At 34.9% G+C, this 23,121-nt stretch overlaps 2 protein-coding genes across 3 annotated transcripts in view; one reads left to right on the forward strand and one right to left on the reverse strand.

The window, feature by feature from the left end:
- Positions 1-23,121, forward strand: part of CENPP (centromere protein P) — a 274,112-nt gene that overhangs the window by 56,320 nt on the left and 194,671 nt on the right. The gene's annotated exons all lie outside the window — the stretch shown is intronic.
- Positions 1,416-21,342, reverse strand: OGN (osteoglycin). Of its 2 annotated transcripts, XM_053577739.1 has the most exons (7): positions 21,142-21,342; positions 19,867-20,034; positions 17,747-17,840; positions 9,819-9,977; positions 7,169-7,371; positions 4,126-4,221; positions 1,416-3,293 (listed from the first exon to the last, which is right to left on the reverse strand). In XM_053577739.1, exons 1-7 carry the CDS (start codon positions 21,199-21,201, stop codon positions 3,123-3,125), a joined length of 951 nt encoding a protein of 316 aa, XP_053433714.1. In that variant the 5' UTR covers positions 21,202-21,342; the 3' UTR covers positions 1,416-3,122. The 2 variants fall into 2 exon arrangements, with proteins under 2 accessions (XP_053433714.1, XP_053433722.1); XM_053577747.1 differs by lacking the exon at positions 21,142-21,342 and having other exon boundaries at positions 19,867-20,353.

Genomic DNA, 23,121 nt, shown 5'->3' on the forward strand with positions numbered 1-23,121 from the left:
CTAAAGGTTGTCTGTTTGCTTTGGTTGTTGTTTCCTTAGTTGTACAGAAGCTTTTCACTTTAATTAAGTCCCATTTGTTTATTTGTGGTGGTGTTGCAATTGTCACAGAAGTCTTCTTCATGAAATCTTTCCCCAGGCTGATATCTTCAAGTGTTTTCCCTTCACTTTCTTCAAGGATTTTTATTGTTTCATGCCTTAGATCTAAATCTTTTATCCGTGCTGTTTTGATCACTATGGCCTTGTAGTGTAGCCAAATCTGATAGGGCGATACCCCCAGCTTTGTTTTTATTACTAAAAATTGCCTTGGCTACATGTAGTTTCTTCTGGTTCCATACAAAATGAAGAATTATTTTTTACAAATCTTGAAAGTATGATGATGGTATTTTAATGGGGATTGCATTGAATCTATAGATTGCTTTGGTTAGTATAGACATTTTCACAATGTTGATTCTTCCCAGCCACAATTCTTCCCAAATCCACAAACGCAAGATGCTTTTCCTTTTATGTATGTCTTCTTTAGTTTCTTCCTACAGTGCTTATAAGGAATACATTAAATTTAAATCTCTATTTCTTTAATTATAAAATTATTCAAGAATGAAACTATTTAATATAATGGAATCAACATATTTTTACTTTCTCTAATTTTTTCCCCATGGTACCTTTCAGATCTTAATGATATAATTTTTCTTGTTTATCTTATCTTCGCTTTTTTTTTTTTTTTTTTTTTGGTACTTTGTCTATAGCCCTGGGGTTGAGTGCCGTGGTGTCATAGCTGACAGCAACCTCAAACTGTTGGGCTTGAGCAATCTTCTTGTCTCAGCCTCCCAAATAGCTGGGACTACAGGTGCCCACCATAACACCCAGCTATTTTTAGAGACGGGGTCTTGCTCAGGCTGGTTTCAATATCCTGAGCTCAGGTAATCCACCTGCCTTAGCTTCCCAGAGTGCTAGATTTACAGACGTGAGGTACCTCACTGGGCCTCTTATTTTTGCTATTTAAGTTCCTAAATATGTAGGTGTAAGGTACCCATGCTTGTATTGTTGTCTTGTCTAGAAGTCCCAAAATTATTTCTTTAATACTATAATTAAGGCTTTTTGCCAAGGCCCTTTGTCCCTGATCATTATTATATTTAAAATTAGTGGGTTTTAAATATTTTTAAATTTGAGAATTATTTTACAGTGTTTTTCTTTGGTAAGTTTTACCATAAAAAGAATATAGGAATACATTATTCTTCTGAAAACTAGAAACACGGCAGGTATGTCCTTTGTTCACTTTTCCTACTCTCAGTCTTCACTGAGCCTTCCTTTATCAGGTATATATTTCCAGATATCTCTATCAATTTGTTCGAAATTCTGATAGTATAAAGATTCCATTTTTCTGAATAAAACAGAAGTCCTCTATGTGGATTTTATTTTGCAATATTTATTGTATATTCAGTTCACATGTGCTCACTCTTGTGCTAAGCACTTTGAAAGTATAAAGCTACATGTTCAGTGCTTTTAGTAAGCTTTCAGTGATAGGGAAATGAGGCATGCGCACAAATGATGAGAAAGCAGTATAATAATTATAATCATTAGTTATCAGAATAAGTGAGCAAGTTAATAATCACTGGAAGAGTAATTGTGGCCTTAAGATATCACAGATGCTTTAATAAAAAATTTTCATCTGGGATGGAGGGTAATTGAAAAACATATATCATTCTAGGCAGGAAAAAACAGAAAGGTGCTTATAAATGGGAATAAGTGTGTATTCTGGCAATGGTATACAGCAACAACTTGATTCTAATGTATAATTTTTATTTATATTGGAAATAATGTTGATACTTTCATGGATACAGTTCAGACTTATGTTTCTAAAATACTGATAGTCTCAGTCTTAAAAGCAATGTGTGGACTAAGACTTGAGTGGGATGTAGGCAGAGGAAACTTATTTTAGTAACTTTAATCTGGAAGTATTGAGTCATCATAAATTATCACTCTTAAATTGAAGATAAGATTCTCACCATTAATAATATCAGTTCATCCTGGGTATTTAGAAAATGTTGCACAGAAACTTTATTGTGAGATTGAGTTTATTAGGATAAACATGGGTCTAAATGGCTAGGAAAGAGTAGTGCCACCACAGAATACATTTCTTATCTTTAGACAGATTTATTGATGAGATTTTCATTCCTATAATGTCAAAGAAAATATTTGCAGTTATCTTAGATTTGAAAATTCTTTGAGTGGAGAAACTTGTTATCTATCCTCTGAGAAATAGATGGACTATTGATTTTTTTCTTATAAGCATACTGGTCTTAGCTTGCTTGACTTTTAAAATATGTTTTGTGGTAGACATAGAATGTTAATATTAAGATAAAAGCATATATTTTACAAGCTTACAAATGACAATAACTGTGTGACCACAAAGCAGAAGAACATTGAACATTTCTGCATTAGCTCTTTATGAGAGACTGGAGTCCTACTTTATTTACAAAATTTTACCTAGGTATGAGACTATTATCCTATTTCTCATGCTAAGTGAAAATATAATAAAATAGCTGCCTTGATAGGAAGAAAACAAAGTTCCTACTTCAAAAGGAATAATTATGAATTATAAAAGAAAAATGGGAGATCACTGGAAATATTTAGCTTTTCAAAGTTTTTGGAACATCTGCCTTCAATGGTTTTGAAATAAAGTAAAGGCCAAGAAAAACAAACAGTTGAAAGTTTCTTGGACTTATCCTCTTACATCATTAGTAATAGCAATAATGCACCTCATATTTGGGTACTTACATAAAAATACAGCAACAACTTGATTCTAATGTATAATTTATATTTATATTGGAAATAATGTTGATACTTTCATGGATACAGTTCAGACTTTTAAGTGGTAGTCACATATAAACGAGAGGGAATTTGTAATGCTGTTGACGTATTTTTCACTTTACTTTGTTTGAATGTAGGAATTCAGTCTTTTTACTTATAACATGTAAAATTTTTGAACATCTTTGCTGAAAACATTAAATTCCTTCATAAAGGGATACAAAGCTAATATGAAACCAATACTTATATTCCTTTCGACATTATTGAGAGAGTATAAGTATGTATGTACTTTAATTTACATGTTGTACTGATAGAGGTTAAAAGTATGAACCTATGGGTAATCTTTTTAAGCAAATAAAACTGTTTGGATGCTTTCCCAGGACAATTGGATTGCCCTCCAGGCGTATCTCTTCAATTCGGTCCCGAATGTAACGGGTGTCATTAGCCTTGCAGAATGTATCATCTGTAATTGAAGTTATGTTGTTATACTGAAAAATAAGAGGAAAAAATTATTCAGAAATCTGAAATCAACCATTCATATGCTTTGTCATAGGATTCCATAGAATATTTTATCGAAATAGTAAGTTTTAATATTGTGGTAATAAAAACCTCTGTGTATAATCTGAGCCTCCTTTTAGAAGTCTACAGTATTATTTTAGAAGAACAGACTTCTTGCTGTTACTTAGAGTAATATCCATAATTAGTAATAACACAAAGTTCTGAGTAGTAATACTATCATACTAGTTGGAGAAAGTATTCTGTTCTAGAGTTTCACCTCAGAATGGGTGTTGTGTCCTTAAGTAGTCTAAGAAATAAAAGAACAAGTAGGAATTCTTGTGACACCAAGAGACCAGTTTTAGTTTATTTTCATTCTCTCTTCACTTTTGCATTACTTCAAGTTGATATTGTATGGCCAGCTGAAAAGTCTCCAAAAGCAAATGTTTACCACTGTTTGGAGAAAAAAAAAAAAAAAACAGAAATAAGAGGTCTAAGTGCCCCCTCACCCCCTCACTTCAAATCTGTGTGTCAGATTACTGGTAACTATAAAATGCCAAGTGTACACCTGGAATAAAATCCCAGTCAACAGCAGACTTTGGACCTACTGCACTGGTTCACTCATTATGCTCTGCATAGAACCTGGGCTTCTGGGCAGAAGAGCTCATTTAGCTAAATATTCATATTTTTAATAAGCAATTAACTGTAACAGTACTATAGTGATCTTACCAAAGTTTGCATGTGAATGGGTAAGATTTCCAATAAGTTGCAAGATCTCGACCCACAGGTAATTAAAGTCAGATATTGTGAAAAGAACCATCATACCTGAAGATGAATTACACGAAGACTTTCTGGTAAGTTAAGAGGCACAGATTCCAGGGCATTGTGGTCCAAGTAGAGGAAGGTAAGGTTGTTCAATTTCTGTTAATAAAAGTTTTGTTTATTATCGAAGTGTGTGCATTCCTTCACAGGATTCAAATAGAGAGAGAGAGAGAGAGAGAGAGAGAGAGAGAGTGTGTGTGTGTGTGTGTGTGTGTGTGTGTGTGTGTGTGTATGAGTATGATGTGTGGTCCTTTATTTTCATCTCATCTCTGAATACCCAGCCCTGATACTAGCATCTGAGGTCCTTTCAATTAGTCTTGGGAGCAGCTAATGAAGTCAGTCGCTCCTTGACATTGGATGTTGGACGTTGGTGCTCCCTTAATCTCTCCTGTACTTCCAGAGCTTCCCATCTGGAAGCTCCACCAATTTCTAGAAAGGTGGTGCAAAGTTACTACTCCTACGAGTGCTTAACAAGATGTTTCCTGAAACAATTTATTTAATACTTAGCTTGATATGTTTTTTTTCTCCAAAGGACTTTGTGTTGGATTATCTTTCATGATCAGTAACCCATTATTGTGTATGACTATATGCTATAAATTCAGGAGGTAGTTTCCCCTGACAATGCTTATTTTTTTTTTCTTTTAGAGACAATCTTACTCTTTTGCCCAGGCTAGAGTGCAGTAGCATGAAAAAGTTCATTGTAACTCCATACTCGGGCTCAAGAAATCCTCCTACCTCAACCTCCTGAGTAGCTAGGATTATAGGCACGTGCTACCATGCCCCGCTAATATTTTTTTTTTTTATTCTTATTAGAGACAGGGTCTCTCTGTTGCCCAGGCTTGCCTTGAATTTTTGGCTTCAAGTGATTCTCCCACCTCACCTTCCCAAAGTACTGGGATTACAGGTGTTGGCTTTCACTCCTGGCCTGATACTATCCTTTTATCCTTTTCTTGATATATTTCATTTATTTTTTTATTTTTCTAGAGACAGATATTTGCTCTATCACTTACATTGGAATACAGTGGCATAATCGTAGCTTACTAAGTAGCTAGAATTACAGGCATATGCCACCATACCTAATTCTTTGAATTTTTTTGTAGTGATGGGGTCTTGCTTTGTTACTACCTAGGCTAGTCTTGAACTTGTGGCCTCAAATAATCCTCTGGCTTCAGCCTTCCAAAGGGCTGAGAATACAGGCATGAGTCACCATCCCTGACCCAATCCCTTCCACCACATGGGCACCGGGCTCCTTTCTTCCCAGTGTACTTCCTTTACATGAGTTAGAGTAACTTAGGTTTTATCATTAGCATTAAGCAAAATTACAAAGTAGCCAAGTTTATCATTTTTATAACAACTTGTCATGAATTCTTTATGTAATACATATGTAACACCGCAAATATTTAAACATTCTTTTTGTGAAATGTCGATCATCTTTTATAGGTCTTTTATATCTTGGTTACTAATATGACCAACTCAGATTAATATTTTCAAAGACATAAAGAGTTCTTTAACTTCTGAGTCTCTGAGAAGAAACATTAGAGGTACTCTGATACAACTTTAAAACATCTCTTAAAGCTGAAAAAGGACACCTCAAATGTAAACAAAAAGAAAAGGAAAGAAAAATTGAATATTTTTACATTTCCTAACAGAATAATATTTGTGGACAGATTATACATTTGTGGGATTATCATAAACTCTATAGAATTTTTTTTTTAATTTCAGGTTAATGTGAATGTACAAACAACCAGGTCAAAATATTTGAATTTGTTATGTAGAGTCCCTCTTATAGTTACATCTCACACGCAAAATGTGTACCAAACACCCCCATACCTTGCCTATTCAGTGGGAGCACCTCACCCATCTTCCCCTCCCTCTGTTCCCCCTTGCTCCAACTTGAATTGAAATGAGTTTTTCTCCTATGTGGGCATGCATTAGATTGTCTACTGGCTTCGTATTAATATTGAGTACATTGGATAATTGCTTTTCCTATGAGAATGAATTTGTGATAGTTAGGGGACCTTCTATTAGGAGTTATGTTTTGAAGCAACAGACTTTGCCTTTCAAATGAAGTTATGTCTGTTGCCGGCAGTGGTATAATCATCTCATCCTTTTATCTGAAGTTATCCTCCAGGACTAGGAATGATACCTCAGAGCTATGGACATTGTCGTGAGTGGTTACTTCTGTAGACCATGTGTTTTGCGACAACCTGGGTACATAAGTCAAGGTAGATCACCTTCCTATTTTCCTACATAATACTTTCTTCAATTGCTAAATTAAAAATATAAGTAATTTTTTTTTTTTTTGAGACAGAGTCTCACTTGGTCTCCCTCAGTAGAGTGCTCTGACATAGCTCACAGCAACCCCAAAGTCTTGAGTTCAAGTGATTCTCTTTCCTCAGCCTCCCAAGTAGCTAGGACCTCAGGCACCCACCACAACACCCAGCTATTTTTCACTCTTGCTCAGGCTGGTCGCAAACTCCTGAGCTCAGGCAATCCACCCACCTCAGCCTCTCAAAGTGCTAGGATTACAGGCGTGAGCCACAATGCCTGGCCTTTTAATTCTTGCATGTAGAATTTTGTGTTAGATGCCATCATGAAATTCAAGGAAAGTCTTTCTATAGATTTTAGAGTCTAATATTTTTAAATATTAGAAGTCAAATTCAGTATTTACTTTTGGAACTTTTTCTGGCCTTCATAAATTGTTGTTATTATAATGGGAAAAGAAACACAGAGAAAATACACTTTGAATTTTTGCAGACTATAAATGCCATGAGGGGACCAACTGTGTCTGTCTAAACAAATATATTTGCTGTGTGGATAGGAGAAAGAATGAGAAACAATGTAATCCCTTGAAATAAGACAAAAGTATTAGACCAGGGATAAATTAGGCTAAATAAGCCAAATAGTATAGCTGTTTGTTATGTAAATAATTTATTAAATCAAAATAGTTTTAAAATGTAGCCAAAACAATTCTAAACCAGGGTTTCTGTTTTATATATCACATTATCAATAATAACTGTGTATAGTTTTACTATAAAATACTTACTTTGAATGCATTTGCTTTGATTCCTCTGCTCTTGATTTTGTTATATTTTGCATTGAATAAAGTGAGCTTGGGAGGAAGAACTGGAAGTTTTAGTAGTTGATTTTCAGCAAGTGAAAGTTCTTCTAACAGAGAAAGTTTTGAAAAAGTACCATCTTCTATGTCTTCTATCAGATTTCCCGTAAAATCAAGTCTTCTTAAGTTAGCTTGAAGGAAAAATATTCAAAAAATATGAAGTTAAATTTTCATTTGTGATTGAACAAAAGAACATTTGTTTAACAGCTACTCAAACATCGTTTAGTAGAGTGTCTGCAATTAATAGCTCAGTAAAATTTTGCTGAGTGAACATCAAGCATTTTTTTGTACCTGACACTGGTGCCCCTTCTAAGTGGAATTCCAGAATCTCAAGTTTGGAAGAAATCTTAAAGTTAATGGAGTCTTTCTTTTTTTTTTTTTTTTTTGAGACAGAGTCTCACTATATCAACCTCAGTAGAGTGCTGTGGCCGACAGCTCATAGCAACCTCTAACTCTTGGGCTTAAGCAATTCTCTTGCCTTACCCTCCTAAGTAGCTGTTTGTACAGGCGCCTGCTACATCGCCTGGCTATTTTTTTGTTGCAGTGTCATTGTTGTTTAGGAGGCCGGTGTTAGGTTTGAACCCACCAGCCTCAGTGTACATGGCCGGCATCCAAACCACGGAGTACAGGTGCCCGAGCCATTAGTGGAATCTTTCTATCCTCTCTGTTTGAATTCCTCAGAATGTTCAGGCAGTTTGAAAGGAATTCTTGTTATAAATCATAAAAAGTAGTCATTGATCGAATAGAATGATATGATAGTTTAGATTTTATTTATTTTTTTTTTTAGGCATCCTCTGTAGAGTGCTATGATGTCATAGCTCACAAAACCTCAAACTCTTGGGCTCATGCAACTCTCTTGTCTCTGCTTCCTGAGTAGCTGGAACTACAGGCGCCCACCACAATGCCTGGCTATTTTTAGAGATGGGGTCTCGCTCTTGCTCAGGCTGGTCTTGAACCTGTGAGCTCAGGCAGTCCACCTGCCTTGGCCTCCCAGAGTGCTAGGATTGTAGGTGTGAGCCACTGCGCAGGCCTAATAGTTGGGATATTTTGCTTGCATATTGCATAATAATTGTAGGTATGTTATCTTAATCATAATCATGCCTTATTACATAACAACAAAGACAAAAATGTTCCCTGATTTATTAGAGTGATACATACTGAGAGACAGAAAAAAACAGTAGCTTGTGTGTTTTTGTCTGGGAAATATAGTTACTTCTCATTCATACTAGTCGTGTTCTATAAAATCACCACAAACTCTAAATTAGTGAATACTGAACTGTTACTCCTAGAGGAAGTATAGGGTTAGATTCCCGTAAGTCCCTGATCACGCATTTTCATCTATCAGTTAGTACATAACCTTGTTTTATGTGTGTTCTTATTTAAAGATATCTTATTTAATATACATTATTCATTCATTAAACGTTGCAGTATAACTCATGCCTGAATGAAGCATATCTAACATGTATTTTGTCTGTAAGGCATGTAATAACCTTACACTTAAGAATGTTAGCACTTAAATTCACCTAAACTGGGAAAATGTATGTCATTTATTTAACTCAAAATGTTTGCCACACAACCCATCACAGGTGTTAATTTTGGTGTTACAAATAAATTTCAACAAATAGGTAATTCACAAATATGGAATCCAAAATTAATGAGACTGAACTATATTTCAGTTCATAGTTGGGAGCTACCAATGGCAGCACGAATCCAATTCTGGTTGATCTCATAAATGTGTAGTAGGGCCAGTGAGCATTTCTTGGTGTAATTTTCTTCAGAAACACTTGAGAACATTGGAGTCTAGAAAACTGAAAAGAAATTTGTGATCCAGGATTAGGGTTTGAAACTACAAAAAAGGAAGATTCTGGTGTGTCCCTAGCAACATCCTAGTGGGGTTAAGGCTTAATACAAGTACAAGACTGTTAATGACCTGGGAAGAAATTAAATGCTACTGTTCTCAATACTGTTTTCTTATTAGAATCATCCAAGGGGTTTGGTTGTTTTTTTAAAGATCCTAGCTGGGCCTTACCCAAGACTTGAGTTAGAAGCTCTGGGAAATAAGAGTTGATATCAGTATCTTAAAAATAATTTCTCTAGATATTTTTAATATATAGTCAGGCTTTAAGAGTGAAAAGCTACAGTAAGAAAAAGCAATTTCTGTGCTTTAATATTGAAGGTAAAAAATAAAACTTTATTGTTGGAAGAGCATCTTAGTTATTTTGGAGAAGCATCCTAGTTATATTGATGCTGTTCACTGTCTGAGGAAAAGGATCCTGAATCCAGTCCTATTTGGGTTGAGAAGATATAGTTGCCCATATATATTAGACAGCTTGTCAACGTACACACTGAAGTTGGTCATAAAGAAAGATCACAGAGTACGTCCAAATGGAAAGAAAATTCACCAAGAAACTAATAGATTTTTGTGAAGTGTGGTAGATACTTAATATACTCCAACAGTGACAACCCTCCCTCTATGTGGTAGGTCGCAACTATGTGGAGCCTTGTGTTTATATGAGTTAAATAATAACATGAGTTAATACTAATGTAATTATTAATTAATATAATTATTTAAACTTACGTATGTCTGCAAAATCTTTGGCAGTCAGCTTTTTAATTTTGTTGAATCGTGCATAAAGATAGGCTGATTCCTTTGGCAGAGGTGGTACAGTGTCAATGTCGACTTCTTCACAGTATACAGAGCCACTTAAACACACACACAACAGGCATGTGGGCATTTCTAAATCAAGAAACAAAGTCAAAAAATTATAAACAGTAGCTTGAAAATATTTGGCTCCTAGTGGTAAAATTATTGCTATCATGAATGCTGTTACTAATTTGAAGATATATTTTACTGAGTCAAGGTGATAACAGGAAAAATATTCAATCTTGGTAACTTGTGACCTGCATGGTGCTTGATAATTCTCCAGAATATTGTCTTGAGAGTCTGCAGTCCACACTCTCTTTTTATTCTGTTTTATTAATGATCACATGATGACTGCTGAATTGATTGAAAATTTTATTTCTTCATATGAATACCAACAAAATTCATGAAGTTGAAGTTAAGATAAACGCAAGCTTGATTTATGAAGTTTGATATGTAAGAAACATTTCAGATTGATGACAGTAACTAATGACTTTAGAAACCACTACTTAAATGAGCAAAACATTAACTTAAAAATTAGCGTTATCATAGGCACTGTTAGGATCCTTTAACACCCCCCCCCAAGTCATTCATTGCATTTGTCAAGCCTCTTTCCTTTAACCTAGAATAGTTTCTTAGTCTTTGTTTTCACTTTTCACTTTGTTTGAAAAATACAGAGCTTTTTCCCCTCTTTTAATTTTCTTTTTGTTAAATTTTCTTTTTCTTTCTTTCTTTTTTTTTTTTTTTTTTTAAGATGAGTCTTTGTTGCCTGGCCTGGTCTTGAACTCCTGGCCTTAAGTGATCTTCCCACCTAAGCCTCCTGAGTAGCTGGGATTACAGGCATGAGCCGTCACTCCTGGTTTAATTTTATTTTTCGGGGCATTTTTTTGCAGAATGTCTTTTAGTTGACAGAGATTCCTCACTTTGGGCAGGAGTACCATGGCAGTGATAGTGTGTCCTCAGTGCCCTCTCTGTTTATCCCGTTCATGACACTATCTTCGGTCACTTGGTTCAAGTGGTATTGGCTCCATTTCTCACTCTGTAAAGTTACTGTTTTTCACCTTGTAATTAATAGTCTTCTGGAGAAGCCCTTTGAGATTAAATGTCTGGTGTGTCATCAGACTCTTGTCCATTAATTTTAGCATCTGTTGATGATTATTCCCTAAGTCACTTATCACCGTCATAGTCGCCAAATAGCGATTTTCTAATTCCATCATTTCTTTTACATTTGTTAGTTGGCATTCTGCTGTAAAGTGGAGGTTTCCCTTCTATTTATTTTTTTTACGTCAGTATGAACTTATATATACTCTGTCCCATGAATCCTGATCCATTGCCATCATGTTTATTTTCATAATCAAATTGTCACAGATTATCCAAGGAGGGCCCTTTCAAGCTTTTTTCTTGCCACAGCTTTTTGTAATTGACATACAATAAATTCTATGTATTGAAATTGTAGTTTATAAGTTTTTTACATGAAACTTCACCACAATTGAGGTAATTAACATATTCAACACCCCCAAAAGTTTTCTCATGCCCCTTAGTAATCCCTCTAAGTTCTTGGAGCAAGTAGAATTCTTATACACTGCTGGTGAAAATGTAGAATCACACAAGCCTTAGGAAAATAGTTTGAGACTTTATTCAAAAGGTAAGACCCCGTCATTGCACTCCTACCCAAGAGAAATGAAGGTATTAAGTCCATACAAAAATGTCCATATTGTTCATAGCAGCTTTGTTTGAAATAGCCAAAACCTAGAAACAACCCAAATGTCCCCAACCAACCATTGATCTGCTTTTTGATGAGTATACCTAAATGCAAACTTTGCACTGAAGAGAATTTTCTATCAAAATAATTGTGCAGTATATTCTCCTTTTTCTAGCTTCTTTCACTTCTTTCATCATTATTTTGAGATTCATCCATTGTTACATTGTTAGTAGTTCATTCCTCTTTATTACTGAGTAGTATTCTGTTGTCTGAATATTTACAAATTGTATGCTCATCTCTCATTGTCATCAGCAGTATATGGGAGTTCTACTTGCTTCACGTCCTTGCCAACATTTGGTATGGTCAGTCTTTTTAATTAGCATTCAAGTAGGGTATGTTGTGGCATCTTACTGTGTTTTAATTTGTATTTCTCTAATGCCTAACATTGTTAACATCTTTTCATGTCCTTATTTGCCATCCACATATGTTCTTTAGTGAAGTGTCCGTGCATATCTCTTGCCTATTTTTAATTGGGGCTTATATTGTTGATGAATTATTATAAAAGTATATATTCTACACGTCTCTGTCAGATTTATGTTTTACCACAGGCTTTGACTTGTCTTTTATTTTATTTTTATTTTTTAGAGACAGTGTCTCACTTTGTCACCCAGGCTGGAATGAATTGATACAATCATACCTTACTATAGCCTCAAACTCCTGGGCTCAAATAATTTTCCTGTCTCAGTATCCCAAGTAGCTAGGACTATAGACACTCCCACCATGTCCAGCTAAGTTTTTGTTTTTATTTTTTGTAAAGATAGGATTTCTATATTGCCCAGGCTGGCATGGAACTCCTAGGCTCAAGTGATCCTTCTGCCTTGGCTTCCCAGAGTGCTGAGATTACAGGTGTGAACCACTGTTTCCATCATGACTTGTCTTTTTATTTTCTTATCGGTGTCTTTTGAAGAGCAAACTTTCTAAATTTTCTTTTTTTTTTTTGCAGTTTTTGGCCAGGATTGGGTTTGAACCCGCCACCTCCGGCATATGGGTCTGGCGCCCTACTCCTTTGAGCCACAGGTGCCGCCCAACAAACATTATAAATTTTAATGAAGAATAGTGATTCCATTGTAGATTGTGCTTTTTATGTTGTATTTAAGAAATTTTACCTCCACTAAGATTTTATCCTTTGTTTTCTTCTAAAAGTTGTATAGTTTAAGCTCTTTGCATGTAAGTATGAGGTATGTTTTGAACTAATTTTTATGTTAATTACCTAATTTTTATGTATGTCAGGAGGGGTCAAGATACTTTTTTAAAAAAAACAGTCTCACTCTGTGGCCCAGGCTAGGGTGCCCTGGCATCAGCCTAGCTCACAGCAACCTCAAACTCCTGATTTCAAGCAGTCCTCCTACTTCAGCTTCCCAGTAGGTGCCAGCCACAACACCTAGATAATTTTTTTCATTTTTAGTAGAGATGGGGTCTTGCTCTTGTGCAGGCAGGTCTGGAACTCATGAGCTCAAGTGATGTTCCTGCCTCGACCTTCCAGAATGCTAGGATTACAGAAGTGAACTACTATGCCTGGCCTCAAGATTCTTTTTAAATTTTCCTATGGTTGGTTCTTCTAGTATCGTTTTTAAAGATTATTCTTTGCCCATTGAATTGCTTTGTCATATTGTCAAAAAAACAGTTGACCATCCTCTGTAATCCTGTTTCTGGACTCTTACTCTGTTAATCTTTTTTTTTTTTTTTTTTTTTTTTGAGATAGAGTCTCACTTTGTTGCCCTTGGTAGAGTGCTGTGGCATCAGAGTTCACAGCAACCTCAAACTCTTGGGCTCAAGTGATTCTCTTGCCTCAGCCTCCCAGGTAGGTGGGACTATAGGTGCCCATGACAATGCCCAGCTATTTTTTAGAGACAGGGTCTTACTCTGGTTCAAGCTGGTCTCGAACCCTCAAGCTCAGGCAATCCACCCATCTTGGCCTCCCAGAATGCTGGGATTACAGGCATAAACCACCGCAACCAGCACTATCTATTTTTTTTTTTTTTATATTTATGCCAATACTGCAGTATCTTGATTCTCTTACTCTTTATAGTAAGTCTTAAATAGTATAAATGTTTCAACTTCGTTCTTCAATGTTGTTTTGACTATTCTGGATTCTTTACATTTTCATATAAATTTTAGAATCAGCTTGTTAATTTAAAAAAAAGAGCCTATTATGATTTGATTAGATTTGTGTTGAGTCTATGAATAATTTTGGAGAACATTGACATCTTGATGATATTGAGGCTTCCACAACTTCAGTTCAGGTCTTCTTACGGTTGTCTAGATTTCAGTGTGTAGGTTTTATGTATTTCTTATACATATATGCCTTTATTTATTTTATATATTTTGATGGATTTTTAGAAGAACTTCAAGAACTTCCTTGTTTTCTGGCATTGTAGGAACGTCTCTAACCAATCTTGCATTTTTCCTTCCCCAACCCTGAAATCAACTATCTCTTCAAGAAGCACTGGAGATAGAGTCTCACTTTGTTGCCTTTTGGTGAAGAATGGTGTTAGAAACCAAGATCTAATGCTAGGTGTGCTCATTGCACCCAGGATCTCATTGTTTCTAGGTTCTTTCAGCAGAGAACTAGGAACTGTCAGTGTGTGTCTATTTGTGTCTGTATCTATATATAGTATGCACACATACAACTTGTGTATGCACATATATATGTACACACCATTTGCTCACATGTATACATAAATACATACCGTATGCATATGTACATACACTCAGATGAAAACACATATATATTTCAGTATTTCTTTATAAAAACCATGAGTCAATACTAATATTTTCCATTCCGGTCCAACTCCACAATCTACTTTTTTTTTGTTTGTTTTGTAGAGACAGAGTCTCACTTTACTGCCCTTGGTAGAGTGCCGTGGCGTCACACGGCTCACAGCAACCTCCAGCTCTTGGGCTTACGTGATTCTCTTGCCTCAGCCTCCCGAGCAGCTGGGACTACAGGCGCCCGCCATAATGCCCAGCTATTTTTTTGTTGCAGTTTGGCTGGGGCCAGGTTTGAACCCGCCACCCTCGGTATATGGGGTCGGCGCCCTACTCACTGAGCCACAGGCACCGCCTCACAATCTACTTTTTTAAGAAAGGATTTTGCTGTGTTGCCTAGGCTAGAGTGCAGCAGTATCTTCATAGCTCACTACAACCTCAAATTCCTAAGTTCAAGCAATCCTCCTGCCTCAATCTCCTAAGTTGCTCACAGCAACCTCAAACTCTTGGGTTTAAGTGATTCTCTTGCCTCAGCCTCCCGAGTAGCCAGGAGTACAGGCACAAGCCACCATACTCAGCTTATTTTTCTATTTTTTATAGAGATGATATCTTGTATGCTGCTCAGGCTCCTGAGCCTCAAGAGATCCTCCCGCCTTGGCCTCTCAAAGTGCTGGAGATTTAGTCCTGAGCCATCAGTCCTGGCCCTACAATGTTCTTTCTATCTTTCCACATTTTCAAGTTTGTAATGCTTTTCTTTGACAGTGTGAAACCTAGTTCTCATTATTTATAATGTGTATTTAATTTGCTCACTTCTAGAATACACATTAAGTAGCTTCAGTATTTCTAATTCATAACACTGTGGAAAACAAACCACTTACTGGAAGTTAATATTTCTTTATAGTCCTTGTCCTTAGCCTGGAAGTATATAGTCAAAATACTGTATTTAATGCTTATTTGAATTATGTTTTTTTCCTTCTCTAGTGTGTTATGATATATTAATTTGAAACATTAAGTTTTAATTTTTCTGTTTATATTCCAACTTTGATTCTTTTTACCTGGTTCCCGTTAGTTTTATTCATATATCAAATTTATATTTATTTATATTGCCTGTTTGAAACATTAGCATTGTTCTAAAAACCAAATCAAAACAAAAAATGTATAATCAGAGAATTGTCACTCCCTCTCCCATAATTCCTCTTGGTCCGGGATTGTTTTTTGGTGCTTTTTGTTTGTTTGTTTGTTTGTTCATTTGTTTCCCTCATAGAGATGTACATTTTCTGATATCCCTTTCTTTCTTATATGAAAGGGATATCATAGATATCCTTATAGATACTCTCTGTATGGCTATATCAAAAAGTAAACATATGTTTGGTTTTGTTAGATATATTGCCAAATTCCTATGTAAAAGTACTGATTTGCTACAGCCTTGCAAATGAAGTATATTATCATATATTGTTATACTTTGATTTTGTCAATCAGGTTAAAAATGGTATCTCAATATAATTTTAATTTGTATGTCTCTGTGTGTGAGGTTGAACATCTTTTTTAGTCAGATCATTTTTATCTTATTTTTATTTTTGAGACAGAGTCTCACTCTGTTTCGAGGGCAACCTCAAACTCTTGGACTCAAGAAATCCTCTGGCCTCAGCCTCCTTAGTAGCTGGGACTACAGGTACCAGCCACAATGCCCAGCTAATTTTTCCATTTTTAGCAGAAACAGGGTCTCACTCTCGCTCAGGCTGGTCTCCAACTCCTGACCTCAAGCAGTTCATCTGCCTAAAGTACTAGGATTATAAACATGAGCCACCTTGCCCGGCCTCTTTTGCCCATTTTTCCAATGGAATTTTGGTCAGTTTCTTTTCTTCAATTTTTAAATTTTTTATAAATAAGACATATTACCTGTTTATCTAGTTATCAGTTTACTCTAGTTATAGCATTTATCTGTAATTTATGTTGCAAATATTTTTCCCAGTTTTCAGTTGTCTTTGTTTTTGTAACATGCATTCTTGTGATCAAATTTATTGTTCTTTTCTGTTATTCTCTCTAGATTTTGAGTCATCCTATACCCAGATTATTTTCTAGCGCTTATATAGTTTTGTTTCCTAATCTATTTGGAGTTTATTTTTCTGTGTAAGCTATAGATCCTTTTTCAAATGGCTTCCCAGTTCTCCTAGCACTGTTTTTAAAAACACCATTTTTACTTTAGTGATTTAAGTGGTACTGTTATTGAATACTAAATTTCCATGTGTATAACTTCTGGACTTCATATTCTATTTTTTTTTTTTTTGAGATGAAGTCTTTCTATATTGCCCTTGGTAGAGTGCCATGGTGTCTCAGCTCACAGCAACCTCAAACTCTTGGGTTTAAGTGATTCTCTTGCCTCAGCCTCCCGAGTAGCTGGGACTACAGGCACCTACCATAACACCTGCCTATTTTTGGTTGCAGTTGTCATTGTTGTTTAGCAGGCCTGGGCCAGGCTCGAACCCACCAGCATCAGTGTATGTGGCCAGCACCCTAACTCACTGAGCTACGTACGTGCGCTGAGCCTCATACGCTATTCTATTGGTCTTTTTGTCTATTCGTATTACCAGTGTCATGTACCTCTCTTTGTTCAGTATTTCCCCTATTTACATATGTTTTTCCATGTGAATTTTGGAATCAATTATTTTTAGCTTTATAAGAAATTTGTTGGTAGTTTTAGTGGGAATATCTAAATTTATAAATTTAGAAGGAATTGACATCTTTATGATGTTGAGTTATCCTATCCAAGAACAAGGGATTTCTTTCCATTTGTTCAAGTCTATTTTTACCATAATACTTACCACATCTTTGAAGGTCATTTTAATTTTATTACAGCAGTATAGAAATTAGTGTGTGATTTTTGACCTCCTATTTTTGTGTGAAATACTTATTCTGATAAAGAAAGAATAAATCAAATAATATGGAAACTATTAAGTAGGACTTGTAGTTATTTTACAATAAGTTTTCTGATGTTTTAATGGAAATGTACATTATAGTTATGTATATGGACACTTCTGCGAGTATCTTGAAGGCAAGAATTACATTGTATTTATCCTATATTTGGAAAACAATCAGTGTTTCAGTATTTTGATTATACCATTTATGGACAGAAAGTTACACTTTGTGGAGGCTAATTGTGGACTAAGCTTTGGTAGTTCTTGAATGTTTTTGTTCTATATTTCTTATTTACAATGTGTGATGACAAATGATATGCACTTCCAATATACCCGTTTGACTTTATTGGAAATAAAATTCCAGTGTTTTATTTACTATATCTTGAGGCAAGTTTTGATTACTACAAAGAATAAAGTTCCATTACAGCTATTTTTAAAAGACCCTTTTAGAAAAATAATTATACAATATTCATACTTACCATCATTTTCTCTTTTGGGGGGTAATGGTGTTACACTCTCATCTTTTTGTAATTGAAGACTTTTCTCATCAGTTATTACCACAGTTTTTTTTTCCTATTAGAAAAAAAAGTACGTTATCTGTTGTGATAAAGTGACTTTACAATCTAGGGATCACATATGACACTTCTCAGAGTTATAATTAGTGGCATTTATTTTTGCTCCATTTGGATTTTATACATAAACCCATTTCATCATTCATCAAATTATAATGTAAATATTTGTTCAGCTTGTTTTCATTCTAGAGACCATGAGCTCCTTGAGTAAAAGAAGTAGGTCTTTTTCATTTTTATATGTCCCATGGCTGAACTCAGTGGTTAATAAATGTTGAACACACTGAAATTCCAAATGAAAGGTAGAAGAGAATTCTCTGAATTGGAGTGAGAGTTTTTCTCAGATGAAACTGTTATTCCTCATGGTTCTTGTCTAAGGTGAGTTCCGTGTTCAGATTCTGCCATTTTGAGTGGGATGAGAACTCTAGCCATGTGACACATGTGAAGTACTGATTAAGGTCTTTTGGTTTCCTCCAGGGGTGAACTTTTACCTACATGCTTCAGTTAAGCCTTGGCCCTTGTAGTTCTTGTATTCCAGTTTACCTACCAGCTCAGACCACTAGCACAGGCCATTAATTAACTCTGAGGGAATTCACATCAATATCATTAACTCTTTTTCCTGTTTTTGGAGAGTACATTTTCTGCCATTAGATTACAGAATGTTATGTGCGGTGCTGCTAGTCTTTCTACCCTTCGTATATATTCTGCTTCAGTCTCAGTCTTGTTTCCTGACTCTGCCCTTCACCTTCATTCTCCTATCTGTGTGCTGGTTGAACATCCTCCCTCCGTTCTGCATTTTTACATGTACATCAAGTCCTGTTGACTTCTCTTCCATTCCACAAATATCTTAAAACCTGAATTTGTATTAAGATAGTGAAACTTCTAAAGCCCTGTAAAGAGAAGAAGCAGAGGGAAAATCATCTCTAAAGTTATTACTTTTTAGGGAATAGGAAATTTTGAAAGTGTTTTTGATTAATTCAAATCATCCAAGTGAACCAATAGCTTATGTTATGATGGATTGCTTTTTTTTTTTAACTTGAAGCTATGACTAACCTGTCTTTTTTGTCTTAATAATGGGCAAAAATAATGTTATCATATTAACTAACTCCACTGAGCAAAATTGTGTTGTTGACATTTGCTCATTGTGTATCCTCACCCTAAAAGGAGAAAGTAACATTTATAACTGGTCAATCTTAAACACTTTGCCATCCAATCTATAGTGGAGAGGAACTTCTGATATAATCAGTATTGTTATATATTTAGCTGCATTTCTCATTTTCCATTATTTGTGTGACACACGAAGTGGGTAACAGATACTTATGTGCTGTATTAACTTTTCCCTTACCCAGCATTCGTTTCTGTGTGCCAAGAAAACGAGTAATTACTTTGCCTATAAAGGTATGGTATGAGTGATGTAGTGTAAAAGCCATCCCTGCAGAGTATTAACTCAATTATAGTTACAGTTACTTAGTACAAATTGATAGAAGGTCTAAATCATTAAAACTGATTAGAAAAGAAAGCCCAACATTGAGTGATTTTTTTATTTTTCAGTACTATTTGTAATTGGCACACATAAATTCTAAAATGCTACAGATAACAAAATAACCAGTACTCTATTTGCTTAAACTGTTTTTCTAAAATAATAAATCTTTAGCTGATAATTCATCTTTATTTCTCCGAATACACCTACCTTCTAATTCATTTTTGAAGCAATATGATACACACATATAGGACATTGTGTAACATTATTTAACATATAAATTGCAACTGGTGAGGCATCATCATAAAGTATAGTTTTCCTTACATTTTATATTTTGGTTACTGAAGACACTGGTTGGCATAGGTACTGCCTGTTAATCTGGGAGGCATGCATACTCTAGAAATATAATCTTAGAGATAATTATTATGAATTACTATGAATAATTTAAAGTGCTTTTCCTTTTCTCTTATCAGACACATTCAGAAAAACAAAAACATGCGTTTAAATGGGTACTATTTTAGAAGCTAAATTTAGAGTAGAAATAAAGTACCTTAATGTTTTTTCCATCCAGGTATTTATCCTCATAATCTTGGCTAAATATACTTTCTTCAAAATTATCTGTTCCATAATCATGGGTAATGCGTGGGTTCTGCTGAGTTGATGGTGCTGGCTTTATCAGAGGCACAAACAATAACAGGAGAAGTGTAGACTGCAGAGTCTTCATTGTTGCAAAAATCAAGGTGACTGGAAGTTAGTAAACTAGTGGCCTGCTGACTGTGGGACAAAACTCTTTTTCCCTGGAAATAAAAACGCAGACCTTCGAAGCAATATTTAAAAGCTTAGAGGATGTTTTGGCAGGGTGTATGCAATAGGGGCCAAAGAACAAGTATTTAACCCTTAGTGATCTTTAATTAGATGCTAACAGTTTTTATACATCAGTGAACATTCTAAAAAATACTTTCAGGAAATAATTTTATTTCTTCACTATCAAAAATCCAGAAATGTTGATGATTTAAGTTTCTTAATAATTATGTGCCTTCAAAAGAGGGACAGATGTGCAATTGAGTTCTGCTTAGGATACCTGTAGTATAAATAGTTAAAATGAAGACCCATGATCCTGTCTCATGTGAGTTAAAAATATCATATTTCAACTTAGCGACTTTATAGGAACTCTTGATTTGTATTGGTATGAACAGAAACAAATTCCAAGAAAGTTTGAAAGCTTAAACCTTAAATTTAACATTATGAAAAGTAGTCATTAACACTTAACATTTTATGTGGTACTGAATATAGGAAAAGTCATATGTCTTTACTTTTCTTGGTTTTGTAATTTTAATTACAACATTCTTTTCAGTACTTTTAGTTAATCATATTGCTTTTTAAATTTAAACTATGAAACTAAAAAAAATAGTATTGCCTACTAGAAAAAATATAGAACTTTAATCAAGGGATTTTGGGGAATGTAATGAAAAGGATTCTTTTAGGCTTATCAGTAAATTTTATCTGGTAGATGCACATTTCAGTTTTCTTAAGTAACTTCAAACATAGTCACTCAGAGTTGCTGATGCTGCATTATGGATTCCAATTTGTCAAAAATCCAGTGGTTGAAAAGGAACAATAAAATGCATTTGTGACTTTGCAAAACCCGTTCTTGCCTGCATGGATGTTAAAGTTATACAGTGATACATGTAAGTACTTGCTAGAAAATGTTTGAGGTAACTGAAACTTAAACAAATTAGAGATGGCCTTTACATTGATTAAGACTATTAGATTAGTTACACTTTAACAAACAATATTTAAAATAATATGTGAAAAACAAGCCTACCGTTACAGCAGTTTTGAAGTTTTTTGTAATTTTCCTCAATAGATGTTCATGTCTGTGCATTAGCCCCAAGTGGGAGGGTGAAAGAGGACAGCTGTGGATTGATTTCTAACTGCTGAATAAAATGTCAGGGCCTAACAGCTTTAAGAGCAGTTTCCGTGTGGTAGAGAGTTCTGCCAACATTCTTTCTCTAGGGTGAAATGCAGTGTGTTGTACAAGAGAACTGTGCTGAAGATACTCGTAACTGCTCTCATACTGTTTTTAACTAATTGACTGTAAACTTGGGTCATTTTATTATTCTGTAATAAGCACTAATATTTTCATGAAGATTAGTTTATGAAAATGATACAGTTATAAAATCATGCTTCTCATTTTGTAATTTCCCCAGAGGTAAAACATCTGCTATTTGAATGAAATCGAACACCAAAAAAAGCATAGTCTAGCTCTTTATTTTATGAGGACTAAAATATTATCTTAATACTATAATTAATATAAAAGCTATAAAGTCCCAATGTAAAAATTAGTTTTTGCACTAATTGGTTTATTATTAGTTTATAGTTTTGTCATTTGGCATTTTTTTCTCTCATTTTAGTTACATGTAACAAAACTGAAGCATACTCGGGAGGCTGAGGCAAGAGAATCGCTTAAGCCCAGGAGTTGGAGGTTGCTGTGAGCTGTGTGAGGCCACGGCACTCTACCGAGGGCCATAAGGTGAGACTCTGTCTCTACAAAAAAAAAAAAAAAAAAAAGAATTAGCTTTTTAGAAATAAATTTGATTTATAATTTGAGGGATAGATAGTTAAAAAATATTTTTGTTTGATGAATGAAGGAAACTTTATATAAGTTACTTTAATATTAAATTTTATTTTAAAAGTTAAGTGGCATGGTAGATACCATATAATTTTTAGAAAAAAGATTCACTTTTTTTTTTTATTCTTTGGTGCTTTTGGCAATCGAGGTAACGTTTCTCTCTCCTCTAAGCTAAACATTTCACAAGTATGGATAAATATCAGTTCTCTTTCCTAGCTAAAATTGGTTTTAGAGACTTACAAATAAAAGTTTAAATAAATTGACTTTAATACTCAAGTTTTTATTTGACTGTGAACTATTTTAAATTTAGGTGTGAACTTCTCTGATTTTGTTAATATAAATTGTTGGCTTTATAGCTTTAAAGAGAAAATAAGGGCGGCGCCTGTGGCTCAGTCGGTAAGGTGCCGGCCCCATATACCGAGGGTGGCGGGTTCAAACCCGGCCCCGGCTGAACTGCAACAACAACAAAAAAAAGCTAGGTGTTGTGGCAGGCGCCTGTAGTCCCAGCTACTCGGGAGGCTGAGGCAAGAGAATTGCTGAAGCCCAGGAGTTAGAGGCTGCTGTGAGCTGTGTGATGCCACGGCACTCTACCAAGGGCCATAAAGTGAGACTCTGTCTCTACAAAAAAAAAAATAATAATAATAAATAAATAAATAAATGAGAGAAAATAAAAAACTGTTTAAGTCTTTGAAAGATATAATAATGAAATAGCAGAAGTTGACTTGTATTATGTAACAAGTTAACAAGATGTTGAGTAGTAAGCTGGCTAGATATTATACTCAAATTTAGAGAAATTTAGAGATTCATGGTTTAATTAATTATGTAAAGTTTGATATTTTATACTACACAAAATTATTTTGTGGATTGTAACATCTTTTCTTGAAAAAATATGACCAATGGATACAATGTTATTAGCATCCATTCATTTAATAAATTCATTTAATAGTATTCATATAATACTTAGTATCATTAAAGGTGCTACAACTACAGACAAGTACACTCACATATGCAAACTCAGTTTCTCCCCCACAGAAACTTTTATAGTCTCCAGTTTAGCAGAAAAGGTAGCAAACTAGCAACTTGAGTGCACAATGGGGCTTGCCACACAGAAATGTGCAAAGAGTTCTTTGATAACCTGGGAGAGCCACAAACCTTGACTAGGTGACGTCAAAG

This window comes from Nycticebus coucang, chromosome 2, assembly GCF_027406575.1.
Source record: "Nycticebus coucang isolate mNycCou1 chromosome 2, mNycCou1.pri, whole genome shotgun sequence".
Lineage (NCBI taxonomy): Eukaryota > Metazoa > Chordata > Mammalia > Primates > Lorisidae > Nycticebus > Nycticebus coucang.

Coding starts and splice junctions, on each gene's coding strand:
- OGN (XM_053577739.1), bottom strand. CDS start 21,201: ATGCACAGACATGAACATCTATTGAGGAAAATTACAAAAAACTTCAAA. Junction 20,035..21,141: donor ACTTCAAAACTGCTGTAACG/GTAGGCTTGTTT, acceptor GCAACAATGAAG/ACTCTGCAGTCTACACTTCT. Junction 9,978..17,746: donor CCCCAAAAGAGAAAATGATG/GTAAGTATGAAT, acceptor TTCTTGATTTAG/AAATGCCCACATGCCTGTTG.